At 37.1% G+C, this 25,782-nt stretch overlaps 1 protein-coding gene across 1 annotated transcript; it reads left to right on the top strand.

The window, feature by feature from the left end:
• The first annotated feature begins 4,079 nt into the window (after positions 1 to 4,079).
• On the top strand, positions 4,080 to 25,775 carry LOC129254682 (pre-rRNA 2'-O-ribose RNA methyltransferase FTSJ3-like). Its single transcript, XM_064111342.1, has 16 exons — positions 4,080 to 4,407; positions 10,684 to 10,789; positions 11,466 to 11,592; positions 12,348 to 12,447; positions 13,008 to 13,226; positions 14,778 to 14,989; positions 15,342 to 15,514; positions 16,270 to 16,377; positions 16,898 to 17,039; positions 17,419 to 17,681; positions 18,099 to 18,313; positions 19,480 to 19,884; positions 20,566 to 20,668; positions 21,748 to 21,835; positions 23,336 to 23,523; positions 24,636 to 25,775. Exons 1-16 carry the CDS (start codon positions 4,341 to 4,343, stop codon positions 24,835 to 24,837), a joined length of 2,718 nt encoding a protein of 905 aa, XP_063967412.1. The 5' UTR covers positions 4,080 to 4,340; the 3' UTR covers positions 24,838 to 25,775.
• Positions 25,776 to 25,782: the final 7 nt, after the last annotated feature.

The raw sequence follows: 25,782 nt of genomic DNA, 5'->3' as shown, positions 1-25,782 counted from the left end.
TCTTTCTTTCTTTCTTTCTTTCTTTCTTTCTTTCTTTCTTTCTTTCTTTCTTTCTTTCTTTCTTTCTTTCTTTCTTTCTTTCTTTCTTTCTTTCTTTCTTTCTTTCTTTCTTTCTTTCTTTCTTTCTTTCTTTCCAGCCATGGGTTATAGGCCTATGCCCTTTAAAATTTATACCCCATGCTCCCAATTTTTTTCTGAGTGCGGGCCGGGTGGTGGGCCTAGTATATATAGGCACGAGCTATAGCTCGATCCGGGGGGCACTTTGTCTTGGTATAATATTATGATACCTATATATGTCAGGGGCCGCGGAACGGTTTTCAAAGTGGGGGGGGGGGGGGGGGGGGGCTGACCATGCAAAAAATCACAAACCTATGGTCATTTTTACGTTTTTGTACACGGTTTTGGAAAAAAGTGGGGGGGGGGGCTGAATGTGAATGATTTTCCTGGAAAATTGTTGCAACGTATTATAGTGATTTATAAAGATGCTGCCTTTACGGTCAAGGCCAAACTTGAAAACTCCCAGTGCAGCTTTGAGACAGTAGTGAGTGACCGTTGAGTTTGCATATCACTGTGTCTGTTTTAAAACTAGTGAGCGAAACTTTAAAATGCTATAATTTTCAGCTTGTCCGATTTTGATGAAATTTTCAGCAATATGCTTGGTTTTTTGGCATCTTTTTTATTATTATCTAAATCCACTTTTTTGTTGGAGCGGACTTAGTTCCTCTAAACCCGGCGGTATCGAGGGGGCGGGGATCGATGATGCAACTGACCGGCCGGCCCTCAAACTTTGAACTTGATATTCCAAATATTGCAATGATGCCAAAATCGGAACAATATATTTACGGTATCTCATTTATTTTAGGGCAATTTTAGTGCCTTTTATTTCTTTCAATCGGTTGAGTTGCTCGCTTATAATTTTTTTTTCAGAAGCAAAAGGCCGAAATATGATTATGCCGAATTACCCGTTGGACGATATTCCAGAATCTTTAGCAAGCCGGATCGATCGGAATGAATTTCGCCACCTAGCCATCCATGCTTATCTAGCAATCTGTGCATGGACGTCCGGACTACTACTGTGCTCTGTGGACACGTACGTGCAGTCGCCGTTGGCCTAACGTCAGCTTAATGGACGACGCCATATTGCCAGATTTGGCCCGCGCCCTCACCGGCTAACGCTCGGCTAAAGCTCGAACGCCATTCACCCATACACTAATTCCCCTTGATTACCGTTGTTAAAAACCACTGTCAAATCTTTTCCAGCATTTTTATGAATTAGCGGTTGATGTTTTTCCGTTTATCAAATATCCTTCATTATACACATATTTTTTTCATATTTATAACATTTTTATTTTAATCACAATTTCAGTCCAAACGCGGGTCAGTTTTTGTTAACCCACGTTGTTTGTGCATGCCCACGTGTAGCCTTACGCGTATTGAAAGGAATGATGTTGGGTGGAAAAACAGAATTGTTATTGTTTGTTCCTTGTTTGTTGGGGATGAAACTATGATGGCGACCAGTCACGTTTGACTGTACCGCCAAATAGTTAAGATTAATTAATTAAGGTCAAGGTGAGATAAGAGAAATGAGCAAGGGGCATTGTGGTGGGGGGGGGGGGAAGGGAGAGAGAGAGAGAGGGGGGGGGGGGTTACGAGGGCCGAGTGGGGATACAGTTTCATCGTGCAGTACAGGGCGTCGATGAACACTTTTATTTTTTTCTCCAAAATATGGAAAGTGACAGAATAATCAGAAAAAGGTTGATTGGTTCTGATTTTGAAAAAAAAACAGAATTTATCAAGATTGCTGTTATTCTTCATGGATGTAGAATTTAATTTAGTTTCTCTGATAAGTATAGAAAACAACTCAAATTTTGATTAATCGTATTTCATTTATTTCACTCTTTTCTTTCGCCTCGTTTTTTTTTCTTCCAAAAAATCAGGGAGCTGAAAAATATGAGAGCTAGAACCTAAAGATATGGGGTAGCTATGACGTTGGAGAGGGCGCAGCCTCATGCACTTGCAGATCCAGATCAATTTTCACAGGGGACACTTAGAGTAGCCCCTATTTCTTTAATATTATTTTTACAAGCAAAAAAAAGTCAATGAAGACATCAGGCCACCGACAGCTGCCTCGTCAAAGGGGGGGGGGGGCGGTCGATTATTTTGAGTATTTTTTTTTTCATTTTGTCCTCAATAGGGGGGGGGGTTCAATTAATTCTATATACACTTCTATTGTCTTTATATATGGGGGGGGGGGTCTGCTACTGAGCATGTTTTTAAAAGGGCTTAATAAGGGGCTTAATATAACAGAAATTGTACGATTTAACACAATAAAATGTATCATCGAGGTAAATACTAAATTAATACATAATTAATAATTGTTTTAATTGAAAATGAAAATAATAAAGGCACCCATATATCTAGACCAAAAGCTTCGGTCTCTGTTATGTTGGTTGTTCTGCTGAACTACGTTGGCTCCACTCACCAAATACATGTGTACGAGGAGAAATTAAAAAATAAAAAATGTTAAAAAACTCCTCGAAACAGACGGCTGCCAGCTGTCTATTGTACGAGGAGAAATTAAAAATTAAAAATGGTTAAAAAACTCCTCGAAACAGACGGCTGCCAGCTGTCTACCATAGATCTTAACATCTCATAAATACAGGCCTAAACCTGTATTGGAAGTTGAACAGGCATAAAGTATAAATGTTTAGCTATAGCTGATGCTTTGATCCCGCAACCAAATAATGTTATATCAGTCAGTGGCGTAAGCCGTAACAAGCGAAAATAATTGAGGGTAAAACGATATGGCGTATCAGGCAAAATTTATAAAATATATAGTTGCAAGCAAGCGACATAAGCATAATTTTGACTCTTGGTTACAAAAATCCAATTGAACGATCTCGCAAGATTCTCTTACCTTTTCCTTTTTTTTTCTTGTTCGTGAATTGGGGGCATGCAAGACCCCCCCCCCCCCCCATACAGCACCACTCTTTGTTGTCACTGTCTAAAATTTGATTTAAACTTTGAGAATTTGAATTTCTTATCTAAGTAATCCAAAGGGATAAGACAAAAATATTTGCAGATTACTTATTTCAAAGTATTTTTATACCTATAACTCCCCAACTCTGCTCTAGCTGCACTGCACGTTACCTAACGGCCTTCCACCAAAGGGCCAGGCCGACTCACCCCGTGAGCAAGTGACCGCGTTCGCGTAAGTTCACCCGAAGCCATGACTAAATTCTGACCATAAACATCACCTAACTAATCACTCTTTGACAATATTTCAAAGTATCTTTTATTAGAGTCGATCCTTTGGGCCATTAAACGATAATATTTCCAATGTTATCATGACAAACAATTTTAATGAGATAGTGGCATTGTAGAAAAAACTAATTTATAAGCACGAAATGGCACCAGATAAATCATCAAACATACAGCGCAGCGTTCGGGACTGGTGAGTGGTACGGCTCGCTTGGAGTTTTCGCCCCGACGAATTCGGCGAAAACGCTACCATTGCGCCGTGCGAATGTTCAATCTGCGGCTCTCAATCAGAGACTTGAATGTCTCTTTTTGCATTATCAAAAATGTATCATAGACTTTGTTTGATTTGTTTACAAGTAAGTTGCATATCCGTCGTGATAATTAGGAAAATCCATGATGTCTTCTTCTAATTCTGTAAAAATTACCTCTTCAAAGTGCCTGTGTCAGAAAATTTCCGGAAATCGTAAAAACTTGCCTAAAATGTCTCTTTTTGAAAGTTCATCCATGGTCTGGAAAAAAATGTTATAATTTATGTAGACGTATACCGTAAACAAATACATCCTCGATCACTGAAATGAAGTGTTTGCTAAGCTTTTTTATCTCAGACCGCGTTACCATGGCAACTTGGGAAAACCTTTATTTTTTAGTAATAAAATTCTGGTTTTAAGAGTCATTTTAGAGACATAAAACTAACCATATTTTGAAGTATTGGGTTTAAATTTCACATAACACTGAATTATCTATGTTTATACTTTCGTATATGAATATTCATATTTCTTATAGAATCTTAGTTTTTGATTGGTCAATGTTTCAGTCATGGATAATAACTAAGCGTTAAAAAATCTGAAAATGCGCATTTTATCGGCAACCAACAAGCAAGATGGCGGAACACATTAAGTTGGCGCTATGCACGTACGTGTGGACGGTTGATCTAGATCGACTACGCCGGAGTTCTCGGTCCAAACACTACTGAATCTCCGCTGGCCTAATAATACTAGCTGCGACTGGCCTGGCTCATTTGGATGATTCGATTCGAAACAATTTTTTAACATCTGAGGCGGGCAAATTTCTCCTTCAAAATGGGCAAGAAAGCGAAAATCGGAAAGCAGAGGAAAGACAGATATTATCATCTTGCTAAAGAAACAGGTTTGTCAATTAATTACGGCCCGAGAATTAACTATAGCTAAACATTATTAAAGGAGAATGAAACTCTTGGAGCAAGTTAGCTTTTGTGAAAGCAGAAAAATCAAAGAATAAGATCAACAAAACTTTGAGTAAAATAGGACTAGCAATAAAAGAGTTATGAGCATTTGAATGTCGAGATCACTAATGCTATGGAGATCCTCCCATTGGCAATGCGACCAAGATCTGTGATGTCACACACGTACAACTCTCCCATTTGGACACTGAAAATATACCCCAAAACATCTCTTTTTGCTCATTCTAATCATATGACAAACGATTCATCAATGATATAATGTTGTGAAACCTCTGTACTTGTCATCTCATAAAGAGAACACCTCACCTTGTGATAGACTCTATAAAAGTGAGAATATAAGTGAAATAAGTAATGAGGGAGTTGTACGTGTGTGATATCACAGATCTTGGTCGCATTGCCGTTGGGAGGATCTACATGGCACTAGTGATCTCAATATTCAAATGCTCATAACTTTCTTATTATCCATTCAATCTTCCTCAAACTTTCAACAATATGTTTCTTTGATTTTTCTCTTTGATATGGATTCAGCTGGTTTCAAGGGTTTCATTCTCCTTTAACACTGTCTCATCTCATGACGACATGGGTCATGTTAGGCCTAGTCATGTAGTTAGACTCTGTCACTTGACAACTGACCACCATATTTTAATGTTTGTCTATAAGCCCCGCTTATAATATAGTGCCCTGGGGTGGTATTCTGAATAATCTGAGGTCATTTTATCTTTAAAATATTTTATTTTATCTCTTAAAATGAAATTGGTATTCTGAGAGTGAGATGACATTTTATTTTTATCTCTCACCGTCACAGTCTCGGATAAAATTTACAATTTTATCTTGCGTATAAATTTTATCTTGCGTAACTATGATGATACGCAACAGAACAGTGCCTGCGGAGACATACCCATCGCGTATCTGGGTATTGCAACGCGGATGATGTGCTTGCGCCCAAGTTTAACTTTGAAGAAAAAAATAAAATAAACTTAAAACTAAAAGAGGGTAGGGGCTATTTTATCTCTGCGACGTTGATTTCACCAATATTTCTAGGTGAATTAACCCAAAATGTTGACATGAAAATGAAGAAAAATTATATATTTAATGAGAATAACACCTTAACGTTATTCCTGTACAATCATAACCCAGGGAGCCCAGGGGCTTACCGTGTATTTGACCATAGTCACCGGACTAGGGTGATTTATGGTCTAAATATTTCTCCAAATGAATTGTGAAAACAGAAAGTATACAATTACCACGATTATATGGATGAAGGTCTAACGAGTGGCAGTTTCCTGACATCTGGGCACAGACTGGAACCTAAAAAAAACGAAAAGTTCTCTCCTTCTACCCAGTCTCGATCGGCCATTTTGTTACGATTTTTAACAAAAATGGCTGATCGAGAAGGGGGTAGAAGGAGAGAACTTGTCGTTTTTTTTAGGTTCCAGTCTGTGCCCAGATGTCAGGAAACTGCCACTCGTTAGACCTTCATCCATATAATCGTGGTAATTGTATACTTTCTGTTTTCACAATTCATTTGGAGAAATATTTAGACCATAAATCACCCTAGTCCGGTGACTATGGTCAAATACACGGTAAGCCCCTGGGCTCCTGGGCGGGAGCTCCCTGGGTTAGTACAATCAGAAAGTATTTCATAAGACTTGTCTTGACCAATATTGTCTTTGAAATGATGCTTGAAAAGATGCGATATAGACTTCGAAAAAAGATGAGAGTATTGTCCTTTTTGTTAAAAAGAAATCTCTGTAAAGACGCGCAAGCGTATTGTGCAAGCGTATTTGAAGTCAATAAATTGACGCAATCTCACCCCTTTGCCACACCTCATGGCGGAATGGATTTCAATTGGTTGAGTGACACGAGATAGCTCTAAAAGCACGTTTCTAATTGGATATTGATTAAAAATTAGGTGTGTCTTAAAGAGATAAAATTAAGATACAATTGTTCTCAGAATACCAATTCGGAGATATTTTAAGGGTATTTTATTTCACTGATTTTAACGGAGTTAAAATATTGTATTTTATCTGAGATAAAATGGATCTCAGAATACCACCCCTGGGGCCTGGCAGTGGACGGGTAGAAAAAGGGGGGGGGGGTGGAATTCCTCAACGAGGCGATACAAGTAAAACCACAGGTGGTAGCCTCCATGCTCCGTCTTAACAGACACTCACTTAAAATCCTACCCTGGTAAGGTTTCCATGGTATGAATGCCCCCCCTCCAAAAAAGAGGCAGACAGAAGGAGAACTAAAGGAAGGAAAAGGGGAGAAGTAAAAGAAAGAGGAGAGGGGGAAGGAAAGGGATGGGCCCAGGGGGGGGGCACTCGACCCAAAAAGTAGTAGGTATGTGCCGCGGGCGAGACAAAAAATGGGGGCCTTGGAGCGGGCTTATTGTAAAAAGGAGGGTCCTGGGAACGGGCTTCGGAACTACAAATGTTTGTGAATACGGGGGTCCTTGGAACGGGTCGCCTGCATGTGGGTGCGTATGCATCCCTATGGAACGTGCATGCAGCTAGCCCGGCGGCACGACTGCCGGGCGGGCTAGCTCAGAGTAATGTTGTAAATCGGATCAAAAATCAGATCGAAAATCGGATCGGCAGTTAAGCTTCTAAAATCGAAATCGAATCGAAAATCGAATCGGCGATGTTTAAAAACAAAGGAATACATCCAAATTTTGTTCACGGCCGCGCGCATCTTCCTGACAAAGTCACAAAGATTAATGTTTAGGAATGGAAGTCGCCGACATGCGCGATCGTTTGGAACATGCTTTAAAAGGGTTTTGAGGTTTAACTGCTTTACAATAAAATGAGTGATTCTTATTAGAAAGATAAACAAATGACGCATCTTCCGAGCAAAGTCGCAAAGGAAAATAATTCTCATAGACCACAGGTCAATGAACGATCGGCGGGACATCTTTTATTATAAGTATTTTTATGTGAAGCTGAGCTCAGATAAGTTCACTCATTATAATTTGTGATTACAGCCACGCCCTTTAACCATTCCAAAGTACACCCATTTTGTTATAATAGCTTACTTGGTACACCATTTCTCCGAATCAGTTTTGGGAAAAGTTAAGTCACGCCTCAGTATCGATCTTTCTGTATACCCACCCACTCAACAATATCAGTGAATTACGCAATGCGCGCAAGCATTTACACAATACAAGATAGTTTTGAGGCATGGCCGAGAACTGGAACCGCCCAGACTTGAACGGGCTAGCGCAAAATTCGTTACACTACCTTTTGGCATGTGCACGTGGTGGGTTTGATTGACACTGCTAAGCCTAACACTAACAGTGCTATTCTTTGAGTTGGCTCACTGGCTGGATTAATGACAATATATCACTGCAAGTATGGCTTACATGATACATACAACACGCAACACATCCATACACACTGCTCTCAAACTCCCTTGCTATTATTCGTCCCTATAGGCCATGTGTGCACTTATGGGCGGGATTTAAGCATGGCATTGACTAGCATATACAACACATCCATGCACCCCAGCATTCATACACATTTCTCAAACTCCCTTGCTATTATTCGTCCCTAGGCCGTGTGTGCACTTATGGGCGGGATTTAAGCAGGGCATTGACTAGCATATACAACACATCCATGCACCCCAGCATTCATATACATTTCTCAAACTCCCTTGCTATTCGTCCATTGTGTGAACTCATGGGCGGGATTATGACAAAACATCAGCGCAAGCACTAGCATACGTAATACATACAACACATTCCTGCACCCACGCGGTCACACACAGCTCTCAAACTCCCTTGTCATTCGTCCATTGTATTCACTCATGGGCGGGATTTATCAGCGTAACCACTAGCATACATAATGCGTACAACACATTCATGCAGTCACACACAGCTCTCAAACTCCATTGCTATTGGCCATTGTGTGCACTAATGGGCGGGATTTATCAGCGTAAGCACTAGCATACATAATGCGTACAACACATTCATGCAGTCACACACAGCTCTCAAACTCCATTGCTATTGGCCATTGTGTGCACTCATGGGCGGGATTTATCAGCGTAAGCACTAGCATACATAATGCGTACAACACATTCATGCTTCCATGCGGTCACACACAGCTCTCAAACTCCATTGCTATTGGCCATTGTGTGCACTCATGGGCGGGATAAATGACAAACACAGTACAAGTACATGTTCCTTGTTTGTATTATACAATAAATTCATTCCAAGTTCCACTCCCCCCATACCAGTCAGCGCAGCTACCGGTAGGTCATCATAAGTAGGTCAACTTTTTGAGTCATTTCTGACATTCCAGGAATCTCGATTGTTCGAACTATTTGCTTGTTAAAAAGCTCTAAATAGCTAGCACCTCTGCAAGAACAATCTTGAAATATGTTCTGACCGCACTGTAACTAGATCTACAGGTATGCCGATTTTTTATATCCGATTTTTTCCTTCAAGGGGCATGATCGAAGATCGGCAAGTGATCGCCGATTGTTGTGAAATCGAATGGAATCGGTTGCCGATTGCAAAATCGGTTACAAGCTGACATCGCTCTGCGGCCGCTTTTCACCAAAATTGCGACCGGAACTGCGTAACAGAAAATATGCGAAGCTTTGGAGCGGATTTCTTTCTTTTTTCTCGATAAGAAGAAAATGCTATGCTTTGGAGCGGCTTTCTTTCTTCTTTTTCTCAATAAGACAAAAATGCTATGCCTTGGAACGGAAATTTGAGTGTAAAAATGTAAAAAAAAATGTTTAAAAAAAAGAGAAGGAAAGGAAGATGAGAGAGAAAAAGAAGGGAAAGGGAGAGATGGAAGAAATGGCAAAGGAGAGGGAGAACAAAGAAAGGGGAGTAAGAGAGAAAGAAGAGAGGACGAAACTAAGGGAAAGAAAAGGAGGAGAGAAAAGAAAAGGGAAGTGAAGCTGAAGGGAAGGGAAGAATAGAGAGGAAATTAATGAAAGGTGGGAAGAAAAAGAAAAGAAAAACGATAAGGAAGGGAAGAGGAAATGAGGAAGAAAAAAGAATGAAAGGAAAGGGAGATTTGAAATGAAAAAAGGAAAGAGAATAAAGGGGGAGAAAAGGGAAAGGAAAAATCAGAGAAAAGAGGGGTAAAAAGATAAAGAGAAAAAAGAGGAAACGAGGAAGAAAAAAGAATGAAGAGGATAGAGAGAGAAGAAGAAACATGCTAAGAGAAGGATTAATGAAGATAAGGGAAGAGGAAATGAGAAATAGAGAGAAAAGAATAGGAGAGGTGAAGCTTTTCAGACAGACTGCATCCTGATCGCATCTTAACAGAACATGCGCCAGGGCATTAGCGGGGTAGAGTTGTTTTTCTACCTCGCTTCCACCCTGGTCTGAGCAGGCCGAAATTTGGAAAAATCTATCCCGACACAGTCCTGCTTTTCTGCCAGTGGGAGCGTCTTAACAGGAATGGGGGATTTCTTTCGCCCTGCTTTTATCGGGGTAGGGCAGTCAGAAAAGTGTCTGTTGAGACGGGGTAAGTCACTTAGACCTTTAGATAAAGAGAGAGTAACATATAAACTAAAGACTTTAAAGTATTGTCTGTGCACCTAAAAAAAAAACTCAAGTCAGATTAAACATGTATTTCTTTTTATTCTGTGAAAAAAAATCAGTTGAAATGGCTCCTCAAATTAATAAAGGGATACTCCGGTCTGAAGATATTCATATAAATAAATTCATTTTTCATTTCGTTTCATATTGAAATGAATAGAGCCAATTAAATATATGAGAATTTTATGAAAGCATATCTCATCTCTCTTTAAAAAATAGTATTGTGAGTTATGCTTCATTAATCACTAAAAGGTCTGAAAATATTCATTATATTGCACATATTGATTAGAAATCTTTCACGCATGACTGATCACAGTTTGCAGCTAGGTGAAAAGCAAAGCTATACTTGCCTCTGTCAAGTGTGATATGATACATTAGATTTCATGATAAACAGGTTAGATTTTTGTTTATTTCCAGCATAGATCAACTTCTCATCTCACCATGTTGTTAATGAACAGTGTACAAATAATTCCTATATACACTTTATGTATCAATAGGGGAAAAAAGTGGTCAATGCAGAAACCTCTTGTGACAATGAACATGGGTGGAGCATGTTATGAAATCACAAATTGCTGACCTTCTCAATTTTTCTGATGTCTTTCTTCTCGTAATCGTAAATTTGATATGAATGTTCTTTATTTGTTAGGTTACAGGTCTAGATCTGCTTTCAAGTTGATACAGCTGAATAGAAAGTTCTCTTTCCTTCAAGAGACTAGGGTATTGATTGATCTTTGTGCAGCACCGGGAGGATGGTGAGTACCCAGTTATGTTTATTTTCAAACAAAATGCAATAAGCAAAAGTTAAAAACATAAACAATAATTGAAAGCATCTGAAATAAGCATGATGTAAATAAAGTATACAATTCTAGTCATCATTTTAGTTGAAAAGATATGGAGTATAGAATGCAGGAGACTGCCATCGTAAGCGGCAAGGTTTGAATGGATGGTGGCCTCTGAAAGGAATTAAGACAACATAACATAAAAAGGGTTGGTGCCAGTCTGGTGGATGCACTGCAAGTGAAGCTGCACTCTTGCAGCTAGCGATGATGATGATAGCCTGTGATATACCGGTATACAGGAAAGATAGGTGTGGTCTTGATCATCAAAAATTAATGTAAAATTGATCGTTTTAGCATCTTTGCAATGTTGAGAAAGAAAAATTTTACTTTATATTATAATATTCAAAGTACCTGAAATTACAAGATTTGGGTTTTGAGCAAAATATGTACTTGGAATGCCCAAACTGATTTAACTAAAGCAAATTTGTGTGGTCAGGAGAACAAAAAGGAGGAGCAAAGAAAAAAGATGAATATAATGATAAGCTGAATGACATACAGTAATAGGCTTTCTAGGAAACTTTTAAGTGAAATGACATTGCACACTAGAAAATATGCTATTTTGAAATCGTTTGTTTCCCTTCTTACCTAGGCTTCAAGTAGCATCAAGGAACATGCCGATATCCAGTATGATTATTGGTGTGGATCTCTTTCCCATCAAACCCATCCCTAATGTTGTTTCTTTTACTTGTGACATCACAACTACCAAATGCAGAATGGTAAGTAGTGGAAGAGGGAGGTATAATGTATAGAAATTGGTTTTCCTGTCACCCTTCTATACCCAATTGGACCCATTTTTTTGTATGGTATTTAATTAGTCGGTCAATATGGTTATGGGTCAAAATGTGGAAAACTCAGTCAATGAAATATCATGAAGTGGCAATTAATTTACATTGATGAATCTTTAAATGTAATGATAATTAATCACAATGAGCAGTTTGACCAAACAGCATTTAGGCAAATTCCTTGTAAACTATATACATTGTTTCATATTAGCGACATTATATGAAATAGGCCAAGATACATGTATATAAAATCAGGTGGCTCTGAACCAGTTCTGACAATGTTTAAAAGATGATACAACTTTGTTTCCATCATCTAATTGGAGTTTCATGGTATTAAATATTTGATTAACGTCAGCTTTAATTCAATAGATTCAATATGTTGCCCCAATGAATCATCGTTAGACAATTTACCACAGCAGTATGGAAAGAGAGGTATGAGTCCTATAGGTGTTACACATGTTTTGACCCTGGACCCTGGTGGGTAGGATTATGGATGTCTGGGTTTGAGTTTTAATATTCTTCTCACTGATTTATGATGTTGAACATGAGGTAGTTATGTTAACATGTTAATACTGAAGTCCCAATATGATATGGTATAATTCCTGCATGTTTTAATGTGTCAATATTTTGTGACAATTTTTATAGCATGCAGCCCTACTGATTAATGGTGATGTTTATCTTTCTTACAGCAATTGCGTAAAGAGATGAAGACCTGGAAAGCAGATTGCGTCCTTCATGATGGAGCTCCTAACGTTGGTACAAGTTGGGTGCTGGATGCTTTCTCACAAGGTTAGTTGATGTAATTATGGCTCCATTGTAATTCCGTTGTGCTGATTTTTTTCATATTTGTGTGTGTAATTTCATTGATTATGCTAAGATATTTGTAATATATGCATGATGTAAGAATTTCTGCACTAAATAATATTAAAATAAAGGTGCAAATATGCTAATCTTTGTTCCTGAGCAAATCTGCAATTAAAGATTATGATTTCAAAATAAATTTATTTTATGGTTTTATAAAGTTCTTATGTTTTTTTCAGCCTTTGTTTTTTTTAATGAAAAAAGATTTTATGGCTACATTTAATCTTTCATAAATACCATGCAATTGATGGATTTTGATCGGTAGTAGGAAAAATACATTCATGAATTTAGGATGAAACAAAATTTGTATTTAAACTATACACAAAACCATTTTTTTTGGAGAAGTTTATCAAGTTTTGGATTTTGGCGATTGGGGAAAGGGGATGGGATGCACACCAGCCTGATTTGGGTTGAGAGTGCTAATTGCTTCTTTGAAAAAGTGTTTTCATTGTACCACCATAAAGACTATAGATTTCTTCTATATACAGCCCAACTGACCCTTCATGCATTGAAGCTTGCCTGTGAGTTCCTCAACAAGGGTGGTTGGTTTGTCACCAAAGTCTTCCGTTCCAAGGATTACCAACCTCTCCTGTGGGTCTTCCATCAGATGTTCAAGAAAGTCCACGTCACCAAACCCCAGGCATCCAGGAATGAATCAGCGGAGATCTTTGTCGTTTGTCAAAGTTACATTTCACCAGACAAGATAGGTTGGTTCTCATTTGGTGCATTTATAATGCACGTTCTCGGACCAAAATCAGGGTTTTGTTGCACATTTAGTTAAAAACATGGTTGCATCCTATCTAGTTTTATTTGTTTATACACAAATTTTAAATGCTAATTGTAGGATAGGGTATAGACCAAACAAGACTAGTTATTTGGATTAGAAAAAATTGGATGTGAAAACAGGATTAGACAAAATAGGATGGGATAAGCCAAAATAGGATGTGAAAATGGGATTAGACAAAATAGGATGTGAAAATGGGATTAGACAAAATAGGATGTGAAAATGGGATTAGACAAAATAGGATGTGAAAATGGGATTAGACAAAATAGGATGAGAAAATGGGATTAGACAAAATAGGATGAGAAACTGGGATGAGGCAATGAGATTAGACCCAATGACCTGTATTCTGGAGTCTTGTTTAGCTTAAGCTATGGTCTAACTTTGTGTTGAAAATTATGGGAAGCCCAAAAAATTCAAAATTTTATTTAAATTTTATGATTCCTGTCTTTCCCTGGCTCTTTCTTCATTTTTAAATGCAGAAGAGAACTATTTCAGTAATTATTCCCAGTCGGTTATGAATAAATGGGATAAGATAAAATAGGATGTGAAAATGGGATAAGACAAAATAGGATGTGAAAATGGGATTAGACAAAATAGGATGTGAAAATGGGATTAGACAAAATAGGATGTGAAAATGGGATTAGACAAAATAGGATGTGAAAATGGGATTAGACAAAATAGGACGTGAAAATGGGATTAGACAAAATAGGACGTGAAAATGGGATTAGACAAAATAGGATGTGAAAATGGGATTAGACAAACTAGGACGTGAAAATGGGATTAGACAAAATAGGACGTGAAAATGGGATTAGACAAAATAGGACATCAAAATGGGATTAGACAAAATAGGATGTGAAAATAGGATAAGACAAAATAGGATGGGATAAGCCAAAATAGGATGTGAAAATGGGATTAGACAAAATAGGATGTGAAAATGGGATTAGACAAAATAGGATGTGAAAATGGGATTAGACAAAATAGGATGTGAAAATGGGATTAGACAAAATAGGATGAGAAAATGGGATTAGACAAAATAGGATGAGAAACTGGGATGAGGCAATGAGATTAGACCCAATGACCTGTATTCTGGAGTCTTGTTTAGCTTAAGCTATGGTCTAACTTTGTGTTGAAAATTATGGGAAGCCCAAAAAATTCAAAATTTTATTTAAATTTTATGATTCCTGTCTTTCCCTGGCTCTTTCTTCATTTTTAAATGCAGAAGAGAACTATTTCAGTAATTATTCCCAGTCGGTTATGAATAAATCGAGTGTTTAATGAGCTGACAAATTAAACTTTTAAGTGTTAGAAATACCTATCACCATTGGCTATCCATAGATAAACCACAACTTTAGACCAGAGTTTAATTGAAACTCAAGGTCAGAATAGGGGCCTATGGGACAAACTAAAGCAATAAGATCAGTCAATGGGATGAGACCAAGTGACATTTCACCCTTCTGACTTGCTCCATCTACAGATCCAAAGTTCTTTGACCCAAAGTACATCTTCAAGGAGATAGTAGGTGAGGAGACCAAGCAGAAGGCAACGATCCTCAGAGACCCATCCAAGGTGAAGAAACCCAAGGCTGAGGGGTACGCTGAGGGGGACTACACCTTGTATCACCCTGTCCCGGTCTCAAAGTATATGAGTAGCGAGGATGCACTGGAGATGCTCAACAACTGCAGTGAGGTGAGGAGAGTGTTCTTTGAGTGCCATCTTCAATATTTTCTCACATTCATACATTTGAAATTTAACAATCATAAGGCTCCTTACCATTGTTCCAGAATATTTACTGGACTCTGATATTCGAGGAATATAATCCAATGGAGTTTGGTTGTAAGAAATTCATTTATTATTACAGGTGCAGTTAAACGTATGATGAGTACTACAGTTGAATACATCCACTCATAGGGGACTATGGCACTGCTTGATTACTGCAAGTGTGCATCGTGGATTAAAAATCTATTTGAAACTTGCAGATGCCTTCACACATAGGTAAATGATTCATAAATTCATGTATAACATACTTTCTCCCCGATAGCTTGTGTTTGATGACGACTCCATCGCCTCTCACCCTCTAACATCCAACGAGATCAAGCTATGTTGCCGTGACATCAAGGTTCTAGGTCGTCGAGAGGTCAGGGATCTCCTCAACTGGCACAAGAAATACAACAAGCTGAAAGCAGAATCGGAAGAGCAAGAAGCAAATCAAGGGTATGCAATTGGCTAACGAGAGTAGTTTGAAGTATTTGTGATGTATTTCAATGCGTTAATGAACATCTGGGCCCCTTTGCATAAAAGTTACTCTTATAGTAACGTTGCCATCCAATGGTTACTGCCCTAAAATCCTTGATTCTGATTGGATGTTGAGCATTGTTACCATGGTAGTTGTTATCATTAGATGGCAAAGTTACAATATTAGTTACTTTTATGCAATGGGGCCCTGGGGGCTTTTTCATTAGGCTGTTCATAATTTTTATCAAAATTGATAAAGTTTAAAGGAAACTCAATCCAACTTGTTTAGAATATTGGGGACAATACAAGCATTTCATTTAGCTCGAGATGTTTACAGTCATTTCTAAGGTCATCCCTAACTTACTAACTGTTATCAGGGGTGTGAGAGCTCAGATTTTTATCTGATTTCAGATTTTTTTGTTTTGATTTTCAGCTTAATTTCAGCTTATTTTTGGCCTTCCTCTGTACAAAAAGTATGGGAGCTCTTTCTATTTCAGACTTTTTCAACACTGTTCAGCATTTTTCAGATCTTTTTATTTGTGACCACTCACACCCCTGTGTTATAATCACCTCCCCCTCCCCGTTTCATACTCCTGGTAGCCATGCGTATCGTAGTATAACAGCTGCTTATGATAATGCATGGAATCTGCATTGACCTAATGTACATATCCACTTACATGCACTTTACATAATGACTGGAAAATTTATATCATCAAGCAAATGCTATTTTTCAGGAAAGAGAAATCAAAACCTGAAGAGAGTGAAAGTGAGGAAGATGAAGATGATCAGGTTGCTAAGCAACTAGCCGACATCAAGGAGGTGGAACGATTAGCAGAAAAAAGGTTAGTCTTTTTATTTTTTTCTCAAGTTTGTGAAATATTGGGTGCATATATATTCTCCATATTCAGGCCAAAATTAGGGTTTTTCATAACTAACTCCTTGTGTATTAATACTAATGTTAATTGATTCCTTTTCCTTTTTTCTAAGTAAGGTTATCTCCCTTGTTGAATATTGTGTCATTAGGATGTATTTGAATATTTTAGTGCAGGAGGTTGTTCCAGAGGTTAGGTACATGTACTTTGTTATTAAGATTTGTTAAACAAAAACATTTTACCTTTTTTTTTGTAATTCATTTACAATTCCTCTTTCCAAATCCCTATTTTTTAGGTCCAGACAGAGTATCATAATCTTTGCTGATAAATATAGGTTATATGCCTCAAATATGAAAATTGTTTCAAAACAGTTCTTGCCTCTGCACCATGGATATTATTGACTTGTATCCTGTGGAATTTGTACACATAACCTTGTTGAGCTTTTTCCTGACATGTCCAAACAAGCCACTATGTTGTTTTGTGTGTACAGGAAAAAGAAGGATGCCCTCAAGAAGCGGAAGAAGCTACGAGAGCGACTTCACAAGTCCAAAGAACTTCAGACCACATTGGGAGATGCCTCACAGTCACAGGGGGAATCATTGTTTGGTCTTGTCAATATTAAAAATACACAGGTAAAATATTTTCCCCCTCTGTCTCCCCTCCCCCCTTTCCCTTAAAAAAAAAAAATTGAATAATATGTTGCAAGGTTTGGGGGAATGGATTACAATTTGCAAACTCATGACTTTGTAAGAGGCAACAGAAATCATTGGATTTAAAAAAATATATTTTCAGGTGCTACTTTTCACAATCCACTGCCTAAATCTGAAACATCGGATGAACTTTAACAGCGCAGTGAATGGGGATTTTTAGGAGCTCTTTTAAACATTTTTGAGGGCTCTTTTGAGCATTTTGGGCTCGATTTTTCCCCTGTGTATTTTTTTCCCGTTTCCAATTAACTAGTTCCATTGATATTCATTCAATGTATGTTTTGTGTGAATTTTTCTGTTATAGCAACTTCAAACAGTCCACACCGATGATGCAGGCACAGTTGCTAATGACAACGAAGGTCCTCCTGAAAAACAGAAGAAACAGCTTCCTTCCTTGAAACCTGTCAAGACTCCTCAAGTTATCGATGAAGAGGAGGAGGACGACGATGATGACGACGATGACAATGATGGTAGTCTGATTGACAGTGAGCTGGAGGAGGACGAGGCTAATGCTCTCAGGGCGGAGATTGAGAGGGTCAGCGGAAGATACGATTCTGAATCAGATCCGTAAGTTAAGATTGTAACCCTCAAGCCATTTTGCCTTTTCCACAAGCAGCCATGTTGAAATAATAATTATGTTACTTTATGTTCACACAAACCCGCACAAATGCTTGTAAATGCTGCCAAAGGGGGATGGCAAAAATACCCACACACTGTATAAATGCATGCAAACAGTCACATACTCATTAGACAACATGCATCTGGGGACACATGATAAATAGGGATGTTAGGAGTCATTTTCTGAAGTTGTTGAGTGCCATCAACCTTCAGCCTTTTAAGAGGCTAAAAGCTGGGAAATCTCAGTTTTTCAGAAAAGTCTCTTGTGTGATAGCGGAGTACCACTCTTTCATCTCTGTTTACAAGGCAATTAGAATCCCATGCACAGAACTGGTTAATGTATAGCATTCTCTCATTCACAACCAGGGATACTGATGAAGTGGCATCAGAGGATGATGATGAACCTGGGAATCCCCTGATGGTAGACCTTGAGAAGGAAGACCCTGAGGTGCGCGCTAAGAGAAAGACCAAGCTCTGGTTCAAGAAAGGAGTTTTCTCAGGTCTTGATGAAGATGAGGATGAAGACTTTGAGATCCAACAAGCATCAAGTACCTACAAGCAGCAAGGAGGGGCTATATTAGGTGAGTTGTCTTTCACTATAGCTCATTTGTATTAACCCTGTCATGATCGTGCCCTTCCAGTCAGTGTCATCCTGGTGTAGTTTTCAGTATTAAATGATCAGGGGAGCGTTGTTTTATCCGACAGTTACCATAGTAACAGTGCCTCTCAGCCAATCTGAATCAACGAAAGATGTCAGATCTGACAATTTGTCGCACAAAAATGTTGATGAAATGCTCCCAGAGATACCTTTCGATTCCAAAGGAGAATTGGAGCATTAGTCATTGATTTTCGCTCATGTTTTAGACATACAATATCTTCCTTGGTAGTGGAAATGATGATGTTTTTATTAGAAGATTCAATTGCAGCCAAAAGCTGACTTTCGGAATTAAGTACACAGAGACAACCACAGATAACCAACCAAATCATTAAGTGATTTTTTTTCTTTACCAACTTCTTTAAATGTATATCATACTCTACTTTCTTACCTGATTTCCAAAAATTTATGAAGGAAAATAAACCATTGTTATAATAACAAAATTTTTGCTTTGATTTGTGTACAAACAGTGTTGGTGAAATCTTACCCCAGTCAAATGCATATAGCTTGCAATACAGATTTATTGTATGTCATTTATGGGACAAACAGTAGGTCAACAAACTGTGGGATGATACCACTCTTGAGAGAAAGGGATGTTTTGGGAAGTAACAACAAGGGCTCTATTTATCAATTTACAGTATAATTTCTATATCATGCATGAATAAGAATAATTAATTCAGATGAAATATAATTTAACTATTTAGTGAAATTCAGTTATTCAACAGCAGAGATTATGCCATTCTCGTTGTGATCACTGTGATCTTGGGTGGGAGGTAACACCCCAGGTGGGTGTTTCATAAAGCTGTTCGTGAGATAAGAGCGACTTAAAGAACGACTGGTGATCCTTTCTTGTGGTAAATGGTATATTCATTGGCGATGGTTTAGGGCGTAAGAAAGGAGCATCAGTCGTTCTTAAAGTCGCTCTTAACTTACGAACAGCTTTATGAAACGGCCCCCAGGACTATTAGGGTTAATATGGGTACATTAATGTTGTCATTAACAAAATATATCATATTTTTAAATTTGTTCAATATCAAAAGCTATTTCTTATAAACGATCCCATGCATTTTGTTCTGCCTATGTGATATCCAGAAAAGACAAAAAGCAGAAAACCAGATGAGAGCAAATCAAAGAGCAAGCGTAGCGTGAGCTTCAACACAACTGTCACCAGTCTTGACGATAGCGGAGAGGAAGAAGAGGATGAACTATCATCAGAGAGCGATGAAGAAGAGAGTCAAACAAGGACTAAACAAAATAAACTCAAGAAGGGACCAGATTCTCGGTCAGCAGGGGTTGGTCCAAACTCTAGGTCCAAATCTGATTCGTATGACAGTGACAGCTCCGATAGTGACTACGATGACGAGATTATGATGAGGAAAGACTTTGATGGGGAAGAGATGAATGAAAGTATGAATGGAACAAATGAAGGGAAGAATAAGAAGAGGAAAATGGAGGATGGTGAAGAGAAAGTCGAAGCTGTTCCTGCAAAAAAATCAGGTATGTTTGATCCTACCTGTAAAATGTGGGCTTCCCTTTGATATACAGTTTAATTTACTTGTATTTTGTATGTAAGCATACATTTTCAAAAATTTGAACATAGCAATTTTTAATATATGATATGGGAATAGACATTTTTAAAATCATTTTATGTCATTGACCATTATTTCAATACCTCGTTTTTTCCTTGGCAATACCATAAAATAATCAACCTGTATGTAAGTCAAACCTCTTTTGATGATAATAATTGTGACATTAAGAAACACTATTCACGCTTGTATCATAGCACTTGACATTAAAATTATACATTGAACACACTAATAGGTAACATTAACCTACAAAATCATACAGAAGAAGACATACATTATAGAAATAAGAGTTCAGGTACTATTTAAAAGTGGGGTTTGTAAGAATTTCATGGTTTCTTTTTAGTAGGCCTATTATGTTTCAAATATTAGGTGTTACAATTACAAAGTGTTTGCTATTGATTGTGAAATGGAATCTAGCTTTTTTCTTCATTTTTACTCCACTCCTTGAACTTATTTAAATAGCCAATAGCCAAGAGACACTTTTTCATAATGAACTGGAAAGTAAAGTTGAATCTTGAATCATTTTTGGTATTCTCGCATGTAGGGGATTGTACATGCATCTTAATAGGCTTGGATTTCTTTCATTTTACAGTTAAAATCCAAAATCACTTGGATCCCGAGGGACTAGCCTTGGGTACCATGATGGCCACGTCCAGGAAAGCAACCAGAGAAATCATTGAGCATGGTTACCACAGGTATTTATTAAATAAGGACTGCTTGATGGAATACCAAAATAAATATTAGTTGTCACAAGCTGAAACTAGTCTAGTTATCACTTTTCAGTCAAATAGATTGAATAAAACGTCCAATTAATCAGGGATATTAGGTGCATGATTTATCACATTTTTTTTAACGTACAAGTTTAAAGTTCCAGGTAACAAAACTTGTTAAAACTTGTTTAAATAAGTAAGTAAGAAAATAATAATAAGTAAGAAAAAGCAACGTAACCAAGGCATTATCCTCGATCCTGTTATAATTCTTGATTTTTGGCATATCATGTTCATTTATTAATACCTTCATTGAAAAAAATGTTAAAGACATAGTGCATAGACGTATACATATCAAAATATTGAAATTGAAAATTGGCATTCCATATCAAAATATGCTACGAATGTAATAAGATAAAAGCCGGCTAATGAGCAAAAAAGAATGAATGTACTTTAACTCTAAAAAAAGTTAAGTATAAGGAGTGGCAGGAATGCTGAGTCTTACGTAATTGTCTTCGGATGTATAGATAGAGAACCAGGAATATTAAGGTTTTGAAATGAATAATATCGGTATCAAGTTATGGATTACTGTTAACCACCATTCTGTATTTTTTAAGAATGAATAGAATTTACATGAAAATAAATTGCTTTTTATAACATTGAGAGTCATGCATTTCATGTTCTACAAATTTGTCAAGTCACTTGAGGTGGGAAAATATACACCAGGGACATACAAACTAGGGGTTTGCCGCCACCCCCTGTAACATAATATGAAAAAAGTATAAAGAAAACATCAACCATTTTTAGACTTATAATACCTTTATTTGCCCGTCATTGGAGTTTGTGAGGAGGCAAATATCTCCTGAGTTCATTTGGTGTCATTGGTCACTGTATTTCGTTGACAAGATCAAAGTCTTTGACAAAAGTGAATCCCCCATCCCCAACAAACAACTTTTACACACTTGTACATTCTATACTTGACACTGCTTACTCAATACTGCTGCTGGTGGGTGAAGATACTGAGAGGCAGGTCTAACAAGAATGATTTTGTTTCTCTGTATTCTCAGGTATTCATATGGAGACAAAGACCGGATCCCTGATTGGCTGCGACTGGATGAAACTAAGCACTGCAGAAGAAACATGCCTGTTAGTAAGGTGAGATCATCTAGGATACCTACATCTCTCTCCTAATGAGCTCATGTTATTTAATCCAAGATCGTAACACTGAAAATTTCATGAATTTTATCTTCCCCTCCTATAAATAATTTACATAGGGGCCTACTTGTGTATGACCCATAAGAGAATTCACAACTTGCTAACCAAATTGTCACTGAGTTTTACATAGTCTTTTAAATTGTGGTCTTATTTTTGTAACTTTCTTTACCGCTATTTTGTCACACCTCATTTTCGTTAATTTTTCTGCTTTTTTACAGGTCATTTTATGACCCAAGATTGGATTGTCCATTTGACACTACTAAATAGTATAAAAATATTGAACACTATTTTATGTATTTATTCCCTTTCAGATGATATGTAACTTAACCCTAAAAGGACTGGGGGGCATGATGGCCCCCCTTCTTGCGGTATTTCTGAAACGCAAAAAGACAGTGCCGCAAAACAAATTTCCTTTGAAGTCTCGTGCAACTTTTGAGACCAAATTCGCGACATACGGGTATAGCATCACGACGCCACATGACTTTTAATGAGACAATGTCATGCCAAAAATGGCTCATTTTTATACTTTGTAAACAAAGTCTATGGGAGCTGAAATTCATAAAAGGGTGATTATTTTGTTGATTGGTCTGCTTAATTAATTTAAGGTTAATTTAGTTGTTAAATGGTCTGAAATAATTTCCATTGGAAAAAACAATAGAGCAAAACATGAAAAAAACAAAGAAATACATAAGGAAAAAAATTGGCTTTTGCAATTTTTCTTTGTGGAACCTTTAAATTAGATTGCAAAGATGACATCTGGAAAAAAAGTTGAATATTTCAAGTGAAATTGGGTGTTAAATATGCAAATAATCTTTTTCACAAGTAAATTTGCATATTTTATTCCGAATGAATAAAAATAATTATTTTCAGAATTTTTTTAAAACTGGCTTGTATTTTATGTGGTAAAGAATGTGCGTGCCAAATTTTGGCGCGACTGCACGAACGGCGGCCGAGATCAGAAGGGGGGCCCATCATGCCCCCCCCCCCAGTCCTCAATACATCTCAAATAACCCAGTCCTTTTAGGGTTAAGAGCATTCATTCATTTCATCATTTAAACTTGTATGCAGTTATGCTAAAAAGTTAGTGAACCCCACCAGAGAATGCACTCCTTCATTCTGAGTGTTGAATGTAGACAACAACACTACAATGTTCGATGAGCCCAGAGAAACCAACTGTATTGAATGTAATATTTTATCACCTGACTTAACTATTAAATATCTAAAATATGGCAGAACTTGAATACTTTTATGTATATTCATTTTCTGGTGGGGTTCTGCTTAATCACCAATGTATATGAGTGAGGCATTTAAGTGTTTGGATGAAACTCATTGAGAGATGCTCCACAACTAAGGCGGTAGACTTGGAGATATCTGGATAAATGATTACAGAATAAGCGAGGTCAGGCATTAATCATTACAAAAAATATCATTATATATTAGGAGCTTGTTGCAGAGTACCGTGCAAGGCTACGGGAGGTTAACGCTCGTCCAATCAAGAAGATTGCTGAGGCCAAGGCAAGGAAGAAGAAACGGCAGATGGTGAAGCTCGAGAAGCTACGTAAGAAAGCAGAGGTGATCAGTGACATGGTAGACTCCTCGGAGACAGAGAAGATGCATCAAATGAAGAGGTAAGTTATTAATGACAGGTTACAAGCTACTGAAAATGTGCAATATTTGCCAGAGGATTTTACCTTTGTAATTGTGAAATAGGGGGCATGTTTCGAAACTGGTTATGAGTGGCATGTTACAAGCATTTGACATTGTCCATTTTCAATGGTTGAATGCAAATTTATTGTAGAATCCTAGCATAAGTCATGAATAGCAATCTTTATAGAATGTTATCTGGGCCCTGTCTTATGAAATATAACAATGACAATGTGCAATCTGTTTTAAATTACTGAAATGGTGCAGTCCAATTAGTTCAGAACTCATTTTTCATAGAATCCTTACATGTTTTTGAACTGATTAAGATTAGAACAAGGCCCTCTTCGCTAAAAATATTTTGCTTATTCAACAGATTTAATGTACAATTTGTACAGAACTGTCAACTTTTGTCAATTGTCCATACCTAGTACTCTCTACTCTCTCACCCATCTTTCATTTTATATCATCTTCTATCCCTGTCTGTCTATCCACCCCTACTCTCATATTTTCTCATATTTTGGTCTTATGGATATTTTTGTTATGAATTAATGAAGAGTTAACCTTTACAAACATCAAAACAACATCATTCATCATTGGAATACATGTTTCAACATATGGTACAGTCTGCATTTAGTCAAACTTGTCCTTGTCAAATAATTGCCAATGTTGAAGCAATTTTTCAACCAAGGCTGGAAAGTAGAGCATATGTTATTTACCTCCTCTCATTCAAATTTATTAATATTTCTGTGGTGCTAAGAGATTCAGCTGTATATGCAGGTTTACCCGACTGCTATGATTCCAGCATTTCTGCTTATATCGTTAGCCTCTGCTCTTTCTTTTTTTCCCCTTCAATTTGATTATTATACCTTGTACTTACAATATTTACGTAAAGCTGCTCTCTTCTAAAAATTGTCACATTGTAATGTATGTCATCATATTATGTTCATGTATTGTAAATTTATTTTCATCATGCAATGAATGCAGAAACTCCTGCAAAAAAAATGCTGTATATATATCTGCTCTTTCAAAATAGACTTATTTCCTTTTTCATTGACTTTCTTTCTACCCTGTCTCACTTTTGTTACTTATCTCACAGTCTATACAAGAAGATGAAGATCGGTAACAAGAAAAAGGATGTCAAGTATGTTGTGACTAGGAAACATCAGGCTAGTAAGAGAGTCAGTCGACCTAAAGGAGTCAAAGGTCCATTCAAGGTCGTTGATCCCAGAATGAAGAAAGATGTAAGAGGCATGAAGAGGGCACAAGAAAGGAAGAAGAACAACAAGAAGAAGCGGTGATTTCTGGAAGTATGGATAATGGACTTTGAATTCAGAGACTTGATATTGTATTTTAAAAATATTGTTTCTGTGCTTTGGTATATAAGCACTGCAACTTAATGGAATGATAACATGTGAGTTTGGCATTTGTACATTGATGCCTCATCATGCGCTATTAAAAGAGTTGTTAATTTTCTTCACACCTAGTAACTTTTCATACCAAATCCAGTCCAACAGACCAGTTTGTAAAGCTGTTCATAATGTTAAGCACAACCTTACACATGACGGTGACTCATTCTTGTACTGCATTTTAACATGAGAGTGCTTTTCCTCATTTTTAATTCAAATACTTTTGAACAATGCAAGTTGTAATCTACAAAGATCATATTTCAAATGCAGCCAATAGGATTCAAAATGATTGAAAATATGATTTAGCCACCAAGAAAAGGTCACCAGTCATACGTCAGTTGTATGATCAGACAGAAAATGTATATCATACTATGATATAGGACCAAGACACATTTTAGAACCACTCCCCTCCCTCCAAAAATATAATAATAATAATAATAATGATAATAAAGGGAAAAGAGATGGTAATTTCTATTGACAGCTATCCACTTGTCACTTTTCTTCAACATTGTTATTTTTAATTTGGTACTGATCTTTTATCTGGTAAAAATTTAATTTCTTTATTTCATTGTATTTATTAAAAAAATCTGTTGGCACTATTCCCGGATATATATAAATAGTACAGGAGAAAATTGATAGATACAATGTTTGCATATTTTAGTTTGATGGGCTGTTCCAGGAAATTTTGTTCCTCAACTCTATAAACAAGTTTCTGTTCCAATCTTGAACAATAATACAATCATGTTCATGCTGATAGAATGGGCATCTCTATAAGGAAGACAACTAATTGTGACGTATTTTGAAAATAAAATGATTTTATTATAAATGCATTTTCAT

Source organism: Lytechinus pictus, chromosome 2, assembly GCF_037042905.1.
Source record: "Lytechinus pictus isolate F3 Inbred chromosome 2, Lp3.0, whole genome shotgun sequence".
NCBI lineage: Eukaryota > Metazoa > Echinodermata > Echinoidea > Temnopleuroida > Toxopneustidae > Lytechinus > Lytechinus pictus.
Note: the sequence above shows the minus strand (reverse complement) of the source record. Positions and strands in the feature narration are given on the sequence as shown.

Coding starts and splice junctions, on each gene's coding strand:
- LOC129254682 (XM_064111342.1), top strand. CDS start 4,341: ATGGGCAAGAAAGCGAAAATCGGAAAGCAGAGGAAAGACAGATATTAT. Junction 14,990..15,341: donor TGCTCAACAACTGCAGTGAG/GTGAGGAGAGTG, acceptor TCTCCCCGATAG/CTTGTGTTTGATGACGACTC. Junction 18,314..19,479: donor GCAAGGAGGGGCTATATTAG/GTGAGTTGTCTT, acceptor TGTGATATCCAG/AAAAGACAAAAAGCAGAAAA.